The sequence below is a fragment of the Sus scrofa genome, chromosome 12, assembly GCF_054392235.1.
Source record: "Sus scrofa isolate SSC_HxYL_T2T_F1_AM1 chromosome 12, Sscrofa_HxYL_maternal_Yorkshire_Landrace_v2.0, whole genome shotgun sequence".
NCBI classification, from domain to species: Eukaryota; Metazoa; Chordata; class Mammalia; order Artiodactyla; family Suidae; genus Sus; species Sus scrofa.
In genome coordinates, this window is record NC_139394.1 from 57888603 (window position 1) to 57909608 (window position 21006).

General features: G+C 52.1%; 2 protein-coding genes, 1 long non-coding RNA gene and 1 pseudogene across 7 annotated transcripts; 2 read left to right on the forward strand and 2 right to left on the reverse strand.

The window, feature by feature from the left end:
- Positions 1 to 867: 867 nt before the first annotated feature.
- On the forward strand, positions 868 to 2013 carry LOC146398374 (sperm microtubule associated protein 2-like; annotated as a pseudogene).
- Positions 2014 to 11003: 8990 nt separating this feature from the next.
- Positions 11004 to 12344, reverse strand: LOC146398375 (uncharacterized). Its single transcript, XR_014821792.1, has 2 exons — positions 11873 to 12344; positions 11004 to 11512 (listed from the first exon to the last, which is right to left on the reverse strand). It is a non-coding gene; the product is annotated as an uncharacterized LOC146398375 (long non-coding RNA).
- A 90-nt stretch (positions 12345 to 12434) lies between these two features.
- Positions 12435 to 18078, forward strand: EIF5A (eukaryotic translation initiation factor 5A). 4 transcript variants are annotated; one of them, XM_021067817.2, is made up of 6 exons: positions 12435 to 12491; positions 15314 to 15499; positions 16643 to 16747; positions 16948 to 17079; positions 17171 to 17244; positions 17428 to 18078. In XM_021067817.2, exons 2-5 carry the CDS (start codon positions 15335 to 15337, stop codon positions 17231 to 17233), a joined length of 465 nt encoding a protein of 154 aa, XP_020923476.1. In that variant the 5' UTR covers positions 12435 to 12491; positions 15314 to 15334; the 3' UTR covers positions 17234 to 17244; positions 17428 to 18078. The 4 variants fall into 4 exon arrangements, with proteins under 4 accessions (XP_020923476.1, XP_013843405.1, XP_084842075.1 ...); XM_013987951.3 differs by lacking the exon at positions 12435 to 12491 and adding an exon at positions 12755 to 13031; XM_084985949.1 differs by lacking the exon at positions 12435 to 12491 and adding an exon at positions 13219 to 13443.
- Positions 18079 to 18271: 193 nt separating this feature from the next.
- GPS2 (G protein pathway suppressor 2) lies at positions 18272 to 20977 on the reverse strand. 2 transcript variants are annotated; one of them, XM_003131934.5, is made up of 11 exons: positions 20933 to 20977; positions 20584 to 20746; positions 20102 to 20211; positions 19912 to 20024; positions 19697 to 19776; positions 19527 to 19609; positions 19198 to 19351; positions 19001 to 19090; positions 18815 to 18894; positions 18633 to 18728; positions 18272 to 18459 (listed from the first exon to the last, which is right to left on the reverse strand). In XM_003131934.5, the coding sequence occupies exons 2-11, from the start codon at positions 20675 to 20677 to the stop codon at positions 18376 to 18378; spliced, it is 984 nt and encodes a 327-aa protein (XP_003131982.2). In that variant the 5' UTR covers positions 20678 to 20746; positions 20933 to 20977; the 3' UTR covers positions 18272 to 18375. The 2 variants fall into 2 exon arrangements, with proteins under 2 accessions (XP_003131982.2, XP_020923473.2); XM_021067814.2 differs by having other exon boundaries at positions 20824 to 20977.
- Positions 20978 to 21006: the final 29 nt, after the last annotated feature.

Genomic DNA, 21006 nt, shown 5'->3' on the forward strand with positions numbered 1-21006 from the left:
TTTTTTTTTTTTTTTTTTGTCTTTTTGCCATTTTTGGGGCCGCTCCTGCGGCATAACGAGGTTCCCAGGCTAGGGGTCTAATCGGAGCTGTAGCCTCTGGCCTACGCCAGAGCCACAGCAACGCCAGATATGAGCCGAGTCTTCGACCTACACCACAGCTCACTGCAACGCCAGATCCTTAACCCACTGAGCAGGGCCAGGGATCGAACCCAAATCGTCATGGATAGTAGTCAGCTTCATCACCACTGAGCCACAACCGAACTCCTTATGTATGTATTTTTTTGGTCTTTTTAGGGTATTTTCCCTTTCCTAAAGGTCAGAGTTCCCAGGTCTTCTGTTCTGACTCTAAAACCTTTGGAGAGCTCATCCACTCCCACTGTTTCAGCTATGACCTATCAAGGGTAGAATTGTGTCCCCCCCCCCAAAAGGTATGTTGAAGCCCCAACCCCTGGTGCCTGTGAATGTGACCTTATTTGGAAATAGGATATTTGCAGATGAAATCAAACGAGGGTGAAGTGATTGGGCTGAGCCCTAACCTAACACGACTGGTGTCCTTATAAGAGGAACCTACCATGCAAAGACAGAAACACAGGGACAATGCCACGCGATGACAGGGACAGAAGTGCTATAGGTGCAGAGTTCCCGTTGTGGCTCAGTGGTAATGAACCTGACTAGTATCCATAGGGACTCGGGTTCCATCCCTGACCTCACTCAGTGGGTTAAGGATCTGGTGTTGCTAGGGCTGTGGTGTAGGCTGGCAGCTGCAGCTCCAATTCCACCCCTAGCCTGGGAACATCCATATGCCACAGGTGTGACCTTAAAACAGAAACAAAAACAAATAACAAAATAAGATGTGGCGGGTACACTATGGAGTATGATGCAGCAATTGGAAGGACAGATTAGGAGTTCCCAGGTTAAGGGTCCAGTGTTGTCACTTCAACGGCTCAGGTAGCAGCTGTGTCTTACGTTCATCCCTGGCCTGGGAACTTTTACATGCTGTGGTCTTGGGGAAAAAAAAAAGGGAGGAGAAGCCTGAATGCTCACTTGGGGAAGGCCATGCCAAATGCCTTGGAGAAGTCAAACAAGATGCCAGGATGCAGAGAGACCTGGAAATGGGCTGCCTTCCTGAGGAGGAGCCCTCAAGGCATGTGTGGGGAGAGGGACCAGCAGGAGCAAAGGCCCTGAGGTAGCCGGCTGTCCATCTCCCAGAGGCACCCCAGCACCTCTGTGGGCAGGCAGAGGCGGAAGAGAGGGCGGCTGTTCGAGCTGGCCAAGCCCAAGACCAACCGGCAAGTCTTGAAAGACAGGATGGGGGCTGCTGCAGGGGCTCCGCCTGGCTCGCCCCTGGCATGAGGAACCTGCAGTTCTGTGTCTACTGGCCATCCGGGTACTGGACGGAGCGGTTTTTGGAGGACACCACACTCACCATCATGGTGCCGGAGGTGTCCCTCCCGGTGGAGGAGCTGGCCTGGCCTACAAGGTTCCACTCGGAGTATTATAACCACAACAAGGACCACCCCCGTCTGGCCCATCCCATGCTCCACCCTGGAACACTGACCATCCAGTCGCCTGCGAGAGCTGGCCACCCCTAAGACCCAGAACAACCTGTGCAGCAGAAAAAAGTCCGCGTGCCCAAGGCCCAGTCGAGAAGTGCGTTCCTGATCGAGACCCACGCCGGGAGGTGCCGGAGGTCACCAAGAAGGCAGTGGCCAGTCCCCGGATCGTGTCCCTTGCTAAGCCCAGAGTGCGAAAGGAAAAAAACCTGAGAAGCCGAGCCGGCCCCGAGCCCTTCCCAGTAAACACCCAAGTACATCCCAACACTGCGTGTGGCTCTGAACGCTTCGGCCTGGAGGCGGGAGGGCGGCAGCCGGCAGGGGAGGAGACGGAGTGATGGTGACATTCCCATCCAGCCTGTAGTTCCTGCAGCCCTTTTTCCCATCATGTCCCCCCCGTGCCCTCGCCACCATTGCCAGCCCTTCTGATGGCAGGTTTCACCCTCCCCTACTTCAAAACTTTCCCTCTGAACCTCTTCTCTCCAGACTTGCTTATCCAACCGCGCCCTGGGGTCCACAAACACCTCAAACTCAGAGTGACCTCCATAATAAACCAACTAATGCCTATTACACAGAAAAAAAAAAAAAAAAAAAGGAGAGATTAGATGTGCTTATGACAACCTGGATGGGGATGGATCTTGCTAACACGGCACGGAGAGAAAAAGAGCACGAAGCGGAATGAGATGTACGATGATCTCGCTCACTTATTAACAGGACACATTCCCAGAAAGTCACATCTCGTCAGAATATATAAAACCAGGAGTTCCCGTTGTGGTGCAGTGGTTAACGAACCTGACTAGTATCCATGAGGTTGCGGGTTTGATCCCTGGCCTTGCTCAGTGGGTTAAGTATCTGGTGTTGCTGTGAGCTGTGGTGTAGGTCACAGATGCAGCTCAGATCCCATGTTGCTGTGACTGTGGTGTAGGCCGGCAGCTGCAACTCCAATTCGACCCCTAGCCTGGAAACCTCCATATGCCACAGGTTTGGCTCTAAAAATACTAAAAAGACCAAAAAAAAAAAAAAAAGAAAAAGAAAAAGAAAAGACAAACAATAGCATAATTGCCTATGGAAGGGAAGGGAAGGGAAATGATGGGATAAGTTTAAAAAAAACAATTAAGCAGGAGTTCCCATCATGGCTCAGTGGTTAACGAATGTGACTAGGAACCATGAGGTTGCGGGTACGACCCCTGGCCTTGCTCAGTGGGTTAAGGATCCGGCATTGCTGTGAGCTGTGGTGTAGGTTGCAGATACGGCTCGGATCCCGAGTTGCTGTGGCTCTGGTGTAGGCCAGCGGCTGCAGCTCCGATTGGACCCCTAGCCTGGGAACCTCCATATGCTGAGGGAGCAGCCCTAGGAATGGCAAAAAGACCAAAAAAAAAAAAAAAACAATAATAATAATTAAGCAAATTTATGAGTGAATGCCTGAATGTTCTGCTTCAAACCTCTCAGTGACTTCCCACTGAAGACTCAGGTAAAGTTCAAATCTCCTGGATCAGCTCTAAAGACCCGAGATCCAGCCTTCTGTCTTCTCATTGGTGGTGATCCCTGCCCGCCCAGGCCCCTAGCTCTCCTTCTTGACTGGTCTTCCTAACACAGTCTAAACTGTCCAACACAGTAGCTGCTAGCTGCACATGGCCTTTTAAGTTTAACTTTAATTAAATAAAATTAAATATCCAATTCCTCAGTCTCACGGATCACATTTTTTAATTTAATTATAGTTTATTTTTTGCTTTTTAGGCCTGCACCCATGGCATATGGAAGTTCCCAGGCTAGGGGTCCAATCGCAGCTACAGCTGCTGGCCTACGCCACAGCCACAGCAATGCGGGATCGGAGCCGCGTCTGTGACGAACACCATGGCTCATGGGACCCCCAGATCCCCAACACACTGATTGAGGCCAGAAATCGAATCCACATCCTCATGGATACTAGTCTGATTCATTTCTGCTGCGCCACAATGGGAACTCCTTTTTTTTTTTTTTTTTTAGCGATCTCTAAGGTTTTATTTTTTTTATAGGTGATTTACTGTGTTTCTTCAATTTCTGTTGTACAGCAGTGACCCAATCACACACAGTTCCCTGTGCTGTGCTGGACAGTAGGGCCCCACTGCCCCTCCATTCCAAATGTAACCCTTTGCATCCCCGAACCCCAAACTCCCCATCCATCCCACTTCCTCCCGCCTCCCCCCGGCCCTAACCATATTTAAAGAGCTCAGCAGCCCCAACTGGCGAGTGGATAGCGTATTAGCACAGATACGGAACATCTCTGTCATCGGACAACGCTTTCAACCTCAACTGCCACGCCACTGAAGTTCTTGTCTGAATGAACGTACTGACATTTCCTGAGCACCCTTCTCTGACCATGCGGTGGGGAAGCCAAGAGTAGCTGCAACGATAACCACAAGTGAGCTGGTCCTAGGCAACTCTGGGAGCTTCCCAAAAACAGTTCAAGTGATTTACCACAAAACACACGTATTCATTTCTCTCTTCAACAAGCATTTAGTGAGCCTTTCTGTGCACCAAGGAGCTAAAAATGGTGCTAGGGAAATAGTGGTGAATAAAACCCGTAAGATCCCTGCCCTTGGGAGTTCCCCTCGAGGCTCAGTGGTTAATGAACCCAACTAGTATCCAAGAAGATGTGGGTTCGATCCTGGGCCTTGCTCAGTGGGTTAAGACTCTAGTGTTGCCGTGAGCTGTGGTGTAGGTTGCAGACGTGGCTCATCTGGCATGGCCATGGCTGTGGCATAGGCCAGCGGCTACAGCTCTGATTGGACCCCTAGCCTGGGAAGCTCCCCCTAAAAAGACAAAAAACAAAACAAAACAATAGAATTAGGCTCTCAGGAAGACACTGCTAGGAGATGTGTCACAGCTGATGCTCCGACTTAGAGCCAAACGTTGGGATTAAGGAAGAGGGTTCTAGGCACATGAAAAAAATTAGTGCAAAGGCCCTGAGGCAGAAAAGACTTGAGCCCATCAGAGGAAAATGTTTAGGGAGCAAGGAGGAAGTGGAGGTAGGCAGGGGGAGATCAGCCCAAGCTTTGGAATCTAAATTGGTCATGCCCGCCACATGCAGAAGTTTCTGGGCCAGGCCTCAAACCCAAATCACAGCACTGACAATGCTAGATCCTTAACCGCTAGGCCATTAGGGAACACCGAGTTTGTAGCAAAATTAAGCAGATGATACATAGGTTTCTCACATACCCTCTGTCCCCACACAACATCCCCAGCTTGATTTATATTTTTAAAATATTACTTGGGGAATTCCCTGGTGACTTAGCAGGTTAAAGAATCTGCCACTGGCATGGTGCCAGATTCAGTGGCTTGGGCCACTGCTGTGGCATGGGTTTGATCCCTGGCCAGGGAACTTCCACTTGCTGCAAGGGCAGCCAAAACAAACAAACAAAAAAAAAGTTACTTGGCTGCTCTGGGGAAACTGGGGAAAATAAATTGGAGGAAAGCCCGGAGGCGTGGCTTAATGAGGGTGGAGAGACTGAGCAGCCCGAAGCATGTTTTGGAAATAGTGTCTGCAGGTCTTGGTGGTGGACAGGATGTGGGGGTGAGGAAAAAGGAGTCAAGGCATATAGGTTTTTCGCTTGAATGTGGGTGGATGATGATGCTATTTATTTCCGTGAGAAAACCTGGAAGGGGAACAGAGTCAGGAGCTTAGAAACATCCAAGCGGAGAGCACAGGAAGGCAGCTGGGGGATCAGTGCGGAGCCCAGGAGAAAGTCGGGGCTGCAGACATGCACTTAGAGCCCCCAGCACAGGCGGCATCGACAGCCCTAGGTCTGGCTGAGCTCCCTAAGAGTAAATGTTGACCTCTCTGTTCTCAGAGAGGAGGTGAGAGTCCCAGAGAGGCTAAGTAAGTGACTGGGCCAAAGTGAAACAGCAGGAGTGGCCCAGGGGTGGGAAGGGAGGTAGAGGGGCCCTCAGATCCAGCAGCCCTGATGTTACCCTCAGTCTGGGGAGCCAGGCAGCCCTGGAGGGCTTCCTCCTCCTTCAGGCTTGGCAGCTGGGGGACACCCTCCTCTCCAAACAAGCAGGAGACAGGCCTCAAGCAGGGGGCTCCTCTTTCTGGTCCAGTCCTGTCTCTAAGGCCGGTTTCCCCTCAGCAGATACTAGGGTTTGGTGAGTCGCACTCACTCTGAGCTGCCCAGGCCACTCTTCCTTCAGAAAACAAATCAAGGGTACCAGGGCCAGGGAGAGGCGGGTCGGAGTCTAAGCTGGATGGAGCATCTGGAAGAGGAGGGGAGGTGAACACAGGAGAGGAAAGGGCGCTCAAGTCTCAGGCCTGGCTCCTGGCTGGTCAGGGCAGGACGAGGTGTACCCAGGAATATTCCCTACCTCTAAGGTCAAACTCACATCTCACTGTTTTTTTCTGGTATTTTTTGTTTGTTCTTTTTGCCACTCCTTCATCATGTGGAAGTTCCCAGGCCCAGGGATGGAATCCGTGCCACAGCAGCAACCCAAGCTGCAGCAGTGGCCACATGAGATCCTTAAACTGCTGGGCCACAAGGGAACTCTACTTCTCACTGTTCCTTGTTTTGTTTTTGAGATATAATTGACATATAACATTATATTTGTTTCGGATGTACAATGTAATTTGACATATGCAGATACTGCAAAACGATCATTACAATGTATCTAGTTAGCATCCATCACTACACTAGGTTACAATTTTTTTTTTTTCCTGGAATGAGAACTTTTAAGATCTGTTCTCTTAGCAACTGTCAAATATGCAAGACAGTATCATTAACTGCAGTCACCGTGCTGGATTTCTTGCTGTGGCACAATGGGAGAGCAGGCCGTTCCCAGCACCCATGGCATATGGAGGTTCCCAGGCAAGGAGTCGAATTGGAGCTGTAGCCACCAGCCTACGCCAGAGCCACAGCAATGTGGGATCTGAGCCGCATCTGGGACCTACACCACAGCTCACGGCAATGCCGGATCCTTAACCCACTGAGCAAGGCCAGGAATCGAACCCGCCACCCCATGGTTCCTAGTCGGATTCGTTAACCACTGGGCCACGATGGGAACTCCCTAGACCCCGGTTTTGAAAGGCACGGGAGAGGTGGCCAGATGGAGAGAGGGGAGGCAGGAATGGGATGAAGAGAGACCGAGTGATCGTGGGCAGGAGCACCGGCCAGGACTCAGGATCCAGGATGCAGCAAGGGTAGCCCTGTTGGGGTTGAGGCCCTGACCCGCACCTTGGATCTTTCTTCTCCCAACACAGATGCTGTCTGCCCTTTGCTTCCTCTCTTATGTCTTGAGGTATAACACCTTCGCATAGGTCTAGACCAGTCAAGAGTGGTTGACACCCAGCCAGGATTGCTTTATCCCTTGCCTCTGGAATTCCTAGACCCTCCCTCCGCTTGTTTTTTGTTGTTATTGTTGTTGGTTTGCTTTGCTTTTTTAGGGCCGCACCCAAGGCGTATGGAAGTTCCCAGGCTAGGGGTCGAATTGGATCTACAGCTGCCGTCCTACACCACAGCCACAGCAACGTGGGCTCTGAACCATGTCTGCAACCCACACCACAGTTCACAGCAATGCTGGATCCTTAATCCACTGAACAAGGCCAGGGATCGAACCCATGGATACTAGTTGGGTTCGTTACCACTGTGCCACAATGGGAACTCCAGCCTAGTTTTTGTTTTTTGTTTTGGCCTGAGCCCTCAGCATGGGGAAGTTCCAAGCCAGGGATGGAACACAAGCCACTGCAGGGACAATGCCAGATCCTTAACCCACTAGGCCACAAGGGAACTCCTCTAAAAAATTTAACCCACTGGGCCACAAGGGAACTCCTCTAAGAAACTTCCTGACTTCCCTCCCTAGAACTCAGGTTCCATAAAGCCTCTGGGGATTAGGCGGTGGGGAGGACTTCTGGGCTTTTCCTTTAGGCCCAGAACCACTCCTGTGTCATTCTTCTCTATCTCCACCCTCTCTTTCTTAGCTTCCGAAGAAGCAAGGTGAAAATCACAAGAGATCCCTCAGGCATCTTCTCAGGGTGCTCCTTCTACTCTTATATCAACCGCCACTCAGAAACCCACCACTCACTGGTGCTGGGCAGGCCCTGGCTTCAGCACACTGGACAACATTAGCTACTTATTTATTATCTGATACTCTCCTTCTCCCAACTGTGGGGCAGGGTCCATACTGCTAAACTCATCACCCTTGTATCCCAAGTATTGGTCACTTAATAGACTCAGTAAATATGAACTGAATGAATGGATGAGTGAGTGAACACAGTCAAGGGTCTGCTCTGACCTCAGCAGCAGGTCCATGACCCCCCACTCCCAACCAAGGAGTCACCTATATGCTCATCCTCAAGATCATTTGGTGTGTTTGACTTTTATGTAAGTCCTTGAGAGTGGAAGGAAGAAGAGTACATGCCAAGACCCCCTGATAAGGATAAATTCTCACTGTGAAATATTTGCACCACAGAGAATTCCTGCCTGCCTCCAGTCTTCCCCTGTTTTCTTTTTATCTCGAAATTCCTTCCATTAGCTGACAGTTGACCCACACATGCAACACAGAGTCTGTTTACTATGCTCTCAGATGTATTTTTTATTTAACGGATTTTATTTTTGGCTGCACCCCTGGCATGCGGAAGTTCCTCGGCCAAGGATCGAACCCTCAACCCAATAGTGACCTAAGCCGCTGCACTGACAACACCAGATCCTTAACCTGCTACACCTCAAGAGAACTCCATCAGATGTATTTGATTTGATTTGATTTTTGCCTTTTAGGGCTGCACCCAAGGCATATGGAGGTTCCCAGGCTAGGAGTCCAATCAGAGCTATAGCCGCCAGCCTAGGCCACAGACACAGCAACTCGGGATCCAAGCCGAGTCTGCGACCTACACCACAGCTCACAGCAACGCCATATCCTTAACCAGCCAGGGATCAAACCCAAAACCTCATGGCTTTTAGTTGGCTTCCTTTCCGCTGTGCCACAAAAGGAACTCCAGAATTTTTTTTTTTTTTTTTTTTTTAAGGACTGCATGTGTGGCATATGGAAGTTCCCAGGCCTGGGGTTACATTGGAGCTACATCACAGCCAAAGCAACGAAGGATCCAAGCCATGTCTGCGACCTACACCACAGCTCATGACAATGCTGGATCCTTAACCCACTGAGCAAGAGCAGGGACTGAACCCACGTCCTCATGGACACTAGTAGAGTTCGTTACCACTGAGCCACGACAGGAACTCCAAGAACATCTGAATTCTAATCCTGGTGAGTGAGTGTAACCAGAAGAAGGTGGGAAAGGAATGTGAAATGTCATTAAGACAAGACAGAGATAGAATCTGATCGATTGTATTTGAATCAGTTCTCAAAAAAGAAACTTCTATGTGGCTGAAGGGGAATTCTTGGTATGTAAATCAGGAGAAAAAAAGCAAGAAAGATTCTCCAATAATTTTCAGGGAAGTCTTTTTTTTTTGTCTTTTTGCCTTTTCTTGGGCCGCTCCCAGAGCATATGGAGGTTCCCAGGCTAGGGGTCTAATCAGAGCTGTAGCCGCCGGCCTACACCAGAGCCACAGCAATGTGGGATCCGAGCCGCGTCTGCAACCTACACCACAGCTCACGGCAACGCCGGATCATTAACCCACTGAGCAAGGGTGGGGACTGAACCCGAAACCTCCTGGTTCCTAGTCGGATTCGTTAACCACTGTGCCACGACGGGAACTCCCATCTCCTTTTAAAATCATGGAATACCAGTCAGGCTCGCTACCACTGAGTCACAATGGGAACACCAAAGATGACTTTTTTTTTTTTTTTTTTGTCTTTTTAGGGCTGTACCCATGGCATAAGGAGGTTGCCAGGCTAGGGGCTGAATTGGAGCTGTAGCTGTCAGCCTAGACCACAGCCACAGCAACACCAAATTTGAGCATCGTCCTGCGACCTACACCACAGCTCATGGCAACGCTGGATCCTTAACCTACTGAGCAAGGCCAGGGATCAAACCCAAGTCCTCATGGATACTAGTTGGATTTGTTTCCACTGAACAACAGAAACTCCCAAAGATGACTTTTTTTTTTTTTTTTTGTCTTTTTTTTTTTGTCATTTCTTGGGCCACTCCTGCAGCATATGGAGGTTCCCAGGCTAGGGGTCGAATCAGAGCTATAGCCGCTGGCCTACACCAGAGCCACAGCAATGTGGGATACGAGCCGCGTCTGTGACCTACATCACAGCTCACAGCAATGCTGGATCCTTAACCCAATGAGCAAGGCCAGGGATTGAACCTTCAACCTCATGGTTCCTAGTCAGATTCGTTAACCACTGAGCCACAAAGGGAACTTCCAAAGATGACATTTTAAAAGTAACAACTTCATCCACATATAACTCACGTATCATACAATTTAATTATTTAAAATGTATGATTCATTATATATATTTTTGTCTTTTTAGAGCTGCGCTTGTGGGATATGGAAGTTCCCAAACTAGGGGTCTAATTAGAGTTACAACTGCCAGCCTAACGCCACAGCCACAGCCACAATGGATCTGAGCCCCATCTGGGACCTATACCACAGCTCAGGGCAATGCTGGATCCTTAACCCACTAATTGAGGCCAGGGGATCAAAGCCCCATCCTCATGGATTCTAGTTGGGTTCTCAACCCACTGAGCCATAATGGGAACCCCCAATGTTTTTTAATATCTGAATAGAGTAATTGTCACTCCAAAAATTTTTTCTTTTTTTTTTTCTCTTTTGGTCGCCCCATGTCACATGGAGTTCCCAGGCCAGGGATAAGATCCGAGCCGTGGTTTTGACCTAAGCTGCAGAAATGCCAGGCCAGAGATCGAACCTTCGTCCCAGCATTCCCAAGATGCCACTGATTGCACCTCACTGGGAATTGCCAATTTTAGAACATTTTCCTCATCCCAAAAGACACCCTCTGCCCCTTGCCCCATAGCCACTGGCGGCCTCTCTCCATCTCTTCATTTCCCCCTAAGCCCTGAGTCCTAGGCAACGACCATCTACTTTCTGTCTCGATACTTGCCTCTTCTGGACATGTCATGTAAATGATATAATATACTATGTGGTCTTTTGCGACTGTCATCTTGTATTTTTTTGAAGTTTTATTGAAGTTATTCTCTAAGTCTTTGTTTGTTTGGTTTGGTTTGGTTTGGCAGCGCCCCCAGCATGCAAAAGTTCCCAAGCGACAGCAGCGGCAACGTGTGCCAACTGCTAGGTCACCAGGGAACTCTGTGACTGATGTTCACCCATGTTGCAGCGTGTACCCAATACTTCATTCCTTTTTAGTGTGGAATAATATTTCATTGCATGGATGTACCATATTTTATTTATCCCTTCATCAGCTGATGGACATTTAAGTAGTTTATACTTGTTGCTGCTTATGAATAATGCTGCTTTGAACATGTGTGTGCAAGAATTTATAAACGGAGATGAAATTCACATAACATAAAACCATTTTTAAATAAACGATTCAGTGGTATTTAGTGCATTCACACGTTGTGCAACCACCACGTTTAATTCCAAAACATTTCATGACTCTAAAATAAAACCCCATGACCTCCGAACAGTTACTTCCCATTCCCCTTATCTCCAACATCTGGTGACCACCAATCTGCTATTTTTTTTTTTTTTTTTTCCCTTTTTGGCTGCATCCGCGGCATGTGGAAGTTCCCTGGCCAAGGATCCAACTCACACCACAGCAGCGACCTGAGTCCCTACAGGGACGGTGCCGCATCTTTAACTCACTTTTTCGCAAGAGAAGCCGCCAGTCTGCTTTTTGTTTCTATGTACTTACCTACTCTGAATATCTCTTATCAATGAAAGCATAAAGCATGTGACCTTTTTTGGCTTCTTAGCAAAATGTTTTCAAAGTTCATCGAGCTGGAGCATGCATTAACACTTCATTCCTTTTGGCGATTCATAGTCCATTACACACACATGCCACAATTTACTCATTCATCTGTTGACGGATGTTTGGGTTGTTTCCACCTTTAAAAAGTTTTTGACAAAAAAATTAATTAATTTAAAAAAAACACAATTTTTTTTAGGGCCACTCCTGGCATATCGAAATTCCCAGGCTAGGGGTCCGATGGGAGCTGCAGCTGCCAGCCTACACCACAGCCACACCAACATGGGATCACAGTCACATCTACCACCTACACTGTGGCTTGCAGCAACGCAGGATCCTTAACCCACTGTGTGAAGCCAGGGATCCAACCTGCATTCTCTCGCGGATACTAGTAGGTTCTTAACCGGCCGAGCCACAATGGGAATGAACCCCTTTGTTTCCACGTTTTGACCACCATGAATAGTGCGGCTGTAAACATTAGCGTGCAAGGATGTGAATACCTGTTTTTAATTTTGGAGGGAGGTAGATACCTAGGACTGGAATTGTTGGGTCATGTAATACATCTTTGACAAGAGCAGAAATTGGACTTTTAAACAATACTCTCAGGAAGACTGTTGTTGTTGTTTTCTCTCTCTCAAAGCAAATGCCATAAAACACAGAAAACTGAGTAGGAAGAGCTGGGGGTGATGATATTATATGCTACATAAATGTATTCATTCAAACGAGTGTTTGCAGTTTCCATCTAGCAGGTCACATCTCAAACAAAACAACCAGATTCCAAGCCCAGCTTAGTTGCTTGTCTTGTTACACAATTCTGTTGTCCACTTAGCTTACTGAAGCAATGAAGGCATACAGGTAGTGCTGAAAATCCTGGAACTGGAGAGGTAAGATTATAACCTTTCAGGAAAAGCAGCAGCTTTTTTCCCTAGAACGAGGGCCAGGTAAACTCATTCCGAGGGAGAGCATGTTTCTGGCTTCGCGGACACCTCCTAGGACTTAAAGAACGTCAGTGAAATCTGATACCCCACTCTTCATTACAGTGAACTTTTTCTAGGTTTGCTTGTAGACGACTGCTCTGGAGACGGCGGAGACTAGGTGGAGGAAAAAGAGAAATACCGTGTAAGTCTCTACATCTTAGGAATCAGAAGTAGAAAGGCCTCTGTGGAAACTACTGGGACCAACACGGACCAGGGTTTTAAACAAGATGGTGGCTGAGGGCAGGACCGCTCTATCTTCCCGCGCGAAACTCTATGGCAGAGCAGAAGCGCAGTTTAGAGAAGTGAAGCTGAGAAGGGTGGTAACCCGACCAGCACTAGCGCGCTAGGGCGGCTGGAATCGAAAGGGCTCTGCCGCGCATGTGCGGAACCGTGGGGGATGGGCTCAGAGACAAGGGGCCCACCCCACAGCACAAGTTTTCTGAAACGTGTGAGTCTTTTAAGACCAGCTAAAGCCGAAGTGGGGCGTTTCCTAAGACGCATGCGTTCTAGACAGAACCAGCAATACAGTGGCGTGGTCTTTTCAACGCCTGGCGTACAGACGACGTCTGAGGTGGAAGGGGCGGTCAGGATTCCCAACACGCATGCGCTTTGAGGCCGAGGCGTTTCCTTCAGAGGGTGTGGAGTGCGGGGCTCCTTACTGCGCAAGCGCAAGGACTGTCCGGTAGAGCTGGTGGTCTAACCCGGGGAGGGGAGAGGAGGTGGAAGGGCTTAAAAAACCGGGTGCGCCTGCGCGTTGTCTACCGGTGGGACGAGCTCAGGATTTGTGAGGGGCGGGGTCACGTATGCGCGTCATTGGATGGGTAGGTAGGAGGGAGGGTGGAGATCGGGGAGGGTCTGTGCGCTTGCGCAGTGCGGGGGTGGAGGGCGGAGGAGATAGGTAGCACGCTTGCGCGGCTGTCACAGGGCTGCTTGGTTGGTCAGTGGGGAGTCGGCGCCTGCGTACTAAGACCCGTGTGCAGCAGCAGCGGCGGCGGCGGTAGAGGCGGCGGCGGCGGCGGCGGCGGCAGCGGGCTCGGAGGCAGCGGTTGGGCTCGCGGCGAGCGGACGGGGTCGAGTCAGTGCGTTCGCGCGAGGTGAGAGCGAGCAGGGCGCGCGTGCGCGGAACCTTGGTTTGGGCCTGGGAGTAGAGATGGAACTGCGCGAGTGTCGGGGAGGGGGCAGAGGGGAGCGGCGGCCACCGCCGCACGGGGTTCGGTCGGGCAGCAGCGCGAGGTGCGGAGAGGCTCGGGCGCGCGCCCCGGTTGGCGCGCGGGGTGACGGTTGGGGCTGGCCGGGTGACGTTGGAGCGACGCAGGGCGGGGGACGGCGAGCCGCGAGGCCGCCACGCGGGAGAGGCCGCCGGGCGGCCACGCTGGGACGAGGGCCGGGGACCAGATCGGCCCGCCGGGGCAAGGGTACCTGGGCCGTTTAGAACCGGGAGCCGCGCGGCCACGTGAGGTGGGGGAGGGGGCTATTCGGTGAGAGGGCATGTGGGGGGGGTTGGCGGCCAGCGAGGGGGAGGGGAGGCGGCGTGGCTCCGGCCTGGCGCGGCCTTTGAGGAGGGGGCGCCCGCAGCACCGGAAGTGCCCCCACGGCAGCCTGCCCTCGGGGTCGGAGGCCGCATGGCCGAACGTGGACGGGGGCCGCATGGCAGCGCGGGGACCCCTCCCCCCAGGTCCCCGCCACCGGAAGCCCCGGGCGGCCACATGGTGGGCGGGAGCCGGCAACCCCCCGCGCGGGGAGAGCTAGTCCTCGCGGGCGCTTAAGGGGGCTTGGAATTTTGAGGAGTGCGAGTAGCCCGTGGCCCGGATCCTGATCACTCCGGAGAGCCGTCTGCGGGCATATGTTAGTGTTCTCTCCCCTCATGGGCCCCTGGGGCTTTTCCCCCATATCCTCCTGTGAAGCGAGGTGGCCAGCCAGGTGTAAGTGGCACTCTTCCGTGCTGGGAGGCCAACGAAATGGGGAAACTGAGAGCAGTTGGACGGGAGCCCAACTCTTCTCGGTCATGCCGACAACGGCTTAAAGTCCTGGGCAGATGAGTTACTCTGTGTGATAGGTGCTCTTCACCTTGTCACTGTCGTTCTCGTTGGGTCTGATTTGGGAGTTCCCGGCTTTAGAGTCCATAACTTTCCTAGCTTAGTATAATTTATTCTACTTTCTAACTACTACCAGCCTTTTGCTTTCATTTTATTGTCATTCACCACTCCTCACTCCCCCACTTTCTACTGACTGTACAGGCCCGGCCTGAAAAGCCGACAGGACTGATGCATCCTGGGAAAAGTGGGAGGGCCCTCGCGAAGAGGCTGGGTTCCTGGGTTCCCTTTGGGAAACCAGAGGTGTTTGGCAGGGAGATCTGTTAGAAAACAACTTTACTTTCTTCCCCTCGGCTGCATCTGCAAATGCATGTTGGAGAGGCGGGAATCCCCCAAAGAGGCCTTGTGGTTTCCTGTACCAATGACTGGCTCGTGTGTGGATAGGGTGGGGGGGGTGTAACAGAGACGGGTGGGGCTCCCTGTCCTCCGGTCTCCACCCCCCTCCCCTCCATTAGCCCCGCCCTTTTGCTGGCTCATAGCTGCTCACCTAATTATAGCCCTGGTTCTGTGTGGGGAAGAGGGGTGGTTGGTTTCACTGGCAAGTTACACCTGAGTCCTCCCCGTACTAGGAGGCAGGCCTTTGCCCATCTCAGAGATTTGGCATCCTAACGTCCTGGAGGTCTCCTATCCCAAGCCGCCCCTTTAGCTTTCATTTGCTGTGGGGATCCTGCTGATCTTCCGCCTGCATATACACACTAGTTCTGAGGTATTTTTGATCCCCGTCAGGATGTAACGTAGGAGCTTGTACCATACTATGCGGGTAATGGAATAAAGGGGGAGGAATGAAGTGCTGTTTCCAGAGTAGAGTGGAATAGATTGGAGATTCTGTGAACTCTGTCCTTACTGACCCTAGTTCTTTTCTTGACTCTAGTTGGAATCGAAGCCTCTTAAAATGGCAGATGATTTGGACTTCGAGACAGGAGATGCAGGGGCCTCAGCCACCTTCCCGATGCAGTGCTCAGCGTTACGTAAGAATGGCTTTGTGGTGCTCAAAGGCCGGCCATGTAAGATTGTGGAGATGTCTACCTCCAAGACTGGCAAGCACGGCCACGCCAAGGTTAGAATTTCACTTCCACATTTTGCCTTTCCCACAAGCTGTCATCCGTGCTGGCCCTCTACCTTCTTTAGCTCTTTTATTACTGTCCAGTTCCTGAGCTCAGCCCTTAGCCTGGAACACCTTTCAACTGCCACACCAGCATTCAGCTTTTTCCTTGGTTACTCTCCTGTGGCCTGTCATCCTCGAAATCCCTCCTCTTCTCCATCGATGTGTGAATCTCCCAGCTTTTCTTCGAGCTCCTTTATGTATGCTCTGGCTATTCAGGTGCTCCGTCCTTGTTTTCCTGATTCCCTTTTTCTCCTTTGAGACCTTGTAGGAACTCTGTTTCCATTGCTTTGCCCAGGATTTCTCTCTGCAGTCCTAACAACGCACCCTTCCCCTGGAGGGGCTCCGGTGTACCTCTGAGCTTCTGAATTGCTGCTCCCTCTGCTGGAGCCACCTCCTGCTTCTTTGGGTCCTGATATTCTTTCTGCTTTTCTTGTAACTTTGTACTTTTTTTTTTTTTTTCTCAGAAGTTGAACCTGGCCCATCCATTCCTCGTGGTTTGTTCCCTAAATAGGTTTTTCCAACTTCTGTTGCCCTGGCATTTGTTCATCCTGGGTCATCCCCTAATGCTTCCATCATGCCTCTGTACTTACTGTTCTTTCAGGTTTCCTTGTTTCCTAAATGCGTGGTCCTTTCTGGTGTCCCCCAAGTCCTTTTTCTTTTTGACTCTTCCTTTCTCATTCCTTCCTGTTTTCTGAACTTTTTTTCCTTCTACTTTGCTTATTTTGCAAGTCCTCAGCCTTTTATGTTGATGTCCAAAAAACCTCTTCTATACTTTTACCTGGATTCCTCCTGCTTCCCAAGGACCTTGGCCTCATTCATGTTTTGATAGCTTGAGGTAACTGACTGCTCCAGGCCTGCCCTAAAACCTTCCCTTGTGCTGTCAATTCCAGTCATGGTGGTCTTTGGCCTTCAGCTCTTTTTAGGGGCTTTAGTGTTTCTTTTTTGAATTAATTGGTTCCATTGCCAACTTCCCTAATCTTTGCCCTGACAACTCAGTCTGACTTCCCTTACCAGCCAGGGAAACTTTGATGAGCCTTTATCTTCTCCATCCTAGAGTCTGGTTGGGTTTCTCTCTGATGTGATGCATACACACAGGTCCATCTGGTTGGTATTGACATCTTTACTGGGAAGAAATATGAAGATATCTGCCCGTCAACTCATAATATGGATGTCCCCAACATCAAAAGGAATGATTTCCAGGTATGGAGATGGTTGGGCGCAGATGGAGTAGTGGTTGGGGGTGGGTGGAGGGAGATGCATACTGATCAGAAGAGCTTGGGCCAGAGAGATGGCAGGAGAGGGTATTTGGTGTCAGTTTGCCACCCGAGTTTGCCCATCAAGATTCTTTATCCTCAAGCTACCTGGGCCTCCCTTCAGCTTCCTTCCCTGTCTGCCTTCAGCTGATTGGCATCCAGGATGGGTATCTATCGCTGCTCCAAGACAGCGGGGAGGTGCGAGAGGACCTTCGTCTGCCTGAGGGAGACCTCGGCAAGGAGATTGAGCAGAAGTACGACTGTGGAGAAGAGATCCTGGTATGGTGCCCCCCTTTGTTTTGTGCCCAGCTCTGTTCCTCCGTGCTGCTTCCCAAGCTCAGACTTGTGACCGTCCCCCCTGCTCCCTCAGATCACGGTGCTGTCTGCCATGACAGAGGAGGCAGCTGTTGCAATCAAGGCCATGGCAAAATAACTGGCTCCCAGGTGAGCATGACCCCGCCCCAAAGCCCCCTTCACACGCTTTGTCATTTCCATCAAAGCGATGCTTTCAGCATGGTCATGGTGGTTCAAGGCTTATTTTCTGCCCCCAGCATGGCCCTGTCCCTCTTGCCCTTTTTCTCCTTGAAGGTTTTGCCCTGTCTCACCTGGTTTCTCTCTCCTACTCAGGGTGGCTGTGGTGGCAGCAGTGATCCTTCAGCCTGCAGAGGCCCTTTCCCCCAGCCTGGCCCAGCTCTGGCTTGGCCCTTGGCTGGACTCCTACATGACTTATTTGACGTTTTATTTTGGTTTCCCTACCCCCTCAATCTGTCGGGGAGCCCCTGCCCTTCACCCTGCTCCCTTGGCCAGGAGTGAGCGAACCATGGCCTTGGCGAAGCTGCCCTCCTCCTCTCCCCTCACACTACAGCCCTGGTGGGGGAGAGGGGGTGGGTGCTGCTTGTGGTTTAGTTTTTCTTTCTTCCTTTCTTTTTTTTTTTTTTTTTTTTTTTAATTCAACCTGGAATCAGAAAGCTGTGGATTCTGGCAAATGGTCCTTGTGCCCTTCCCACACTCGTCCCTGGTCTGGTCCCTTACTCCCCCATAGCCCTTTATCCCAAGCACCACCCCAACAGACTGGGGACCAGCCCCCTCCCCTGCTGATGTCTCTCCCCAAGTCCCTTTAGATGGAGAGGGAAGAGGAGGAGAGGGGAGGGGACCTGCCCCCTCCTCAGGCATCTGGGAGGGCCCTGCCCCCCATGGGCTTCACCCTTTCCTGCGGGCTCTCTCCCCGACACATTTGTTAAAAATCAAACCTGAATAAAACTACAAGTTTAATATGAAGCCCCCAACTCAGCTGCTTCTTTGAATTAAATGGTATTTGCTGACCGGGAAGTCAATGTGGAAATGAGAAAGTGATTGGTAATCTGCTGTCCCACTGTGATTCCTGCGTCCTGCGGACCTGCCGCCCACCCCCACCCCCACCCCCACCCCAGGCAGCCCAGTGGGAGGTAACACAGACAGTAGCAGCATCGGGGGCAGTGGCAGGTAGATTTTATTGGCCTGGGACTGAGGCACACCAGGGATCCTCCCCCACAGTAGGGGGCAGGGGCGGGGAGCGAGGTTGATAGACTCTGATGGTCACTTGTGGTAGAATCGCGGGTTCTGGCTGTGCTGGATGAAGGGGAGCCGAGGGCCAGGCTGGCTGGTGGTTGCAAAGCCCGACTGGCAGCAGTAATGAGAGGAGGGCTTTGTCAGTGCGCGCCCTTCCCCTTCCTTCTACTCCCGCAGGGGACTGACAGCCATGGCAGAGGAGGAGGGAAAAAGGGGGGCAGGGACCACCTGTCCTACCCAGTCCTTTTTTCAACTTGGTGATGTAGGCATTCTGGTGGGCTTACCTTTCCTGCTGGTTGCATCTGCACAGGGAGCTGGGGTGAGGCAAGCAGTCCAGGGGCTGGATGCAGAGCTTGGGGATGCATGGGGCGTAGGGAGGACTGCAGAGAACAAAGTCAGCTGAGGCAGCCTGGGGCTCCCCTTAGTGTGGGCAGCCCTTCCCCTGACTTCCCAAGATTTTACTCACTGAGTCAGAGAAGCCAGTTTGTTGGTTAGCGTGTTCCATCTGCTTTTGTAAGGACAGGGCGCCACCGGGCTGGAGGAAGCCTAGGTGGGGAGGAAGGGTGTGTGAGGTGAGTAGAGAAAGGAGGCGAAGAGGAAGGGAGGAGGACCGCTGGAACTGGGCCCCTGCGTGGTGTCTGTCTACCATCACCTGTCTGGGTGGGCTGAAAGTGGCTGTGCACAGCATAGGGCTGTGGCTGTGGCTGAGACAGGTACTGCACTGCAGGAAATGCCGAAGGTGCTGAGGAAGGCAGGAGACAGCCATTAGGACCTCCTGGTAGCCTGTTCACAACACTCCTCCCTTAGAGCCTTGAGGAATGCCCCTCCTCCCCTTTGCCCAAGGCTCACCTCTGAGCTGCTGACTAGGACTATAGGCAGGCTGGGTGGGTCCATAGTGAGGTGGGGGCTGAGCAGTCCCATAGGCGCCGCTGGGGCTGCCTTGGAACTGCCCATGCTCCGGGGTCCCTGCGAAAGCAGCTGCTGAGCCCACGTAGTGTCGGTTCTAAGGAGGGAGGACGAGAACCACTGTAAACTCCATGAAGCAAAAACCTGAGTGACTGAAAGCCCCATTTCCCCAACACACTCATGACTTGAATGCTGGTTGGGTAAGGATGCGAGGCCGGCTGGAAGTAGCGGGAGTAAATGACAGCCTAGATACCCAGTCCTCCTGCTCTTACTGTAAGCACTTGGGGGCCGAACATCTGTTTGGCTCTGTCAGCTGCCATGAGGGTGCCTGGCCGATTGTGTCCTCCGGGGCTCCCTAGAGGGAGACGGGCTTGTGATGCTGCAAGAAGAGGCTGCAACCCCCAGGAAGGCCCATCTGACAAGTGGTTTCTTTAATCCTCACCCTGCATGCTGAGGAGGTGAGTTCCTGTGTGAACAGTCAGGCCTTGCTGGTATGCTGCCGATGTCAGAGTGGTCAGGTCACTGAACAAGAGGCAGGCACATCAGATCAAAGGCAAGCCTTTTCCCTTCTCCGCTCCCGCAAAAAACTTGATCTCTTGTTACCTGATCCCAGTTAGACTTTGGGCCCCAATTTTATTTTTAGCTGCCCAATCTCACCTCTGCTCCTTCCGCCTCCGTTTTTCTTCCTCATGTAAAACTTTCTTGAGCTGCAGGAAAAGCTGGTGCTTCTCTTCCTGGAGGGCCGAAAGCTTCTCCTGCAACTTCAGGATCTGGGAAGGAAGGAGAGGGATGAAAGCAAGAGAGCCAAGGGCAGAAAGGGCTGGGGAGAGATCAAGGGACTGCTTACTTGTTCCTTGGTCTCCTCTAGTGACATTCTCTCTTCCATTTCCTTTTTTTTCCTTCTCTCCTGCTCTTCCTTCATCTTTTGTTCCATCATCTTGTCCACCTCTTCTTCCTCTGGAAGAGTCAGAGTCAGGCAGAATGGGGAAGTGGCAGAATGGTTAAAAGATTAGAATGTTAGCGATTGAAAGCCAGCAAAAACTGGTATCCCACTACACTTGGTACGAACTCTTTCCCTCTAAAAGAAACAGGTTTGCCCACCACTGCAAGAGGACACTGGGGACAGGGAAGTTTGTTAGGTGCTCTCCAAGGTCCTTGCCAGCTCACGGTTCTGGAGTTTAGATCTGGCCTCAGACGCCCGCCACGTCGGGGCTATCGGTCCCTCCTCTAGCTGTGGCCGCCGCGCAGGGTCTGCCCGTGGGTCGGGGTCAGCCCCGGGAGAGCAGCGCGCCCCGGGCCGTGCGTCCTCCCGCTCTGGCCCCAGCTCACCCTGCCGCTTGCGCTCCCGCTCCATCATGATGTGCCGGTGCAACGCCCTGGCCATGGCGTTGGAAAGCTTGGGGCGCTCCAGGAGCGCAGGCATGGTGCTGCTGGGGGCGCTCGGGCCGTGGACGCCCGGCTCTGTCACTGGCTGCCAGACCTCAGACCGGGCCTGCGGGGAGGCGGGCGCTCAGAGGGAGCGGACCAGGCCGGGGCGGAAGCCACTCGCCCGCCGCCCCGGTCACGTGCCTGCCGCCGGGCCGGCCTAACAGCGCGGCTCCTCCGCGAGCGCGGGCGGGGGTCTCGGCCTCGGCGCTCCCGCTCCCTGCCCGCTACCCGGGCGCCGGCCCCTCCCTACCCGTCTTCTCGTCGCTTTCTCCGCGGCCTCCCGAGCGCCTGGGCCGTGGCGTCACATCCGGCCGCTGGGCCGAA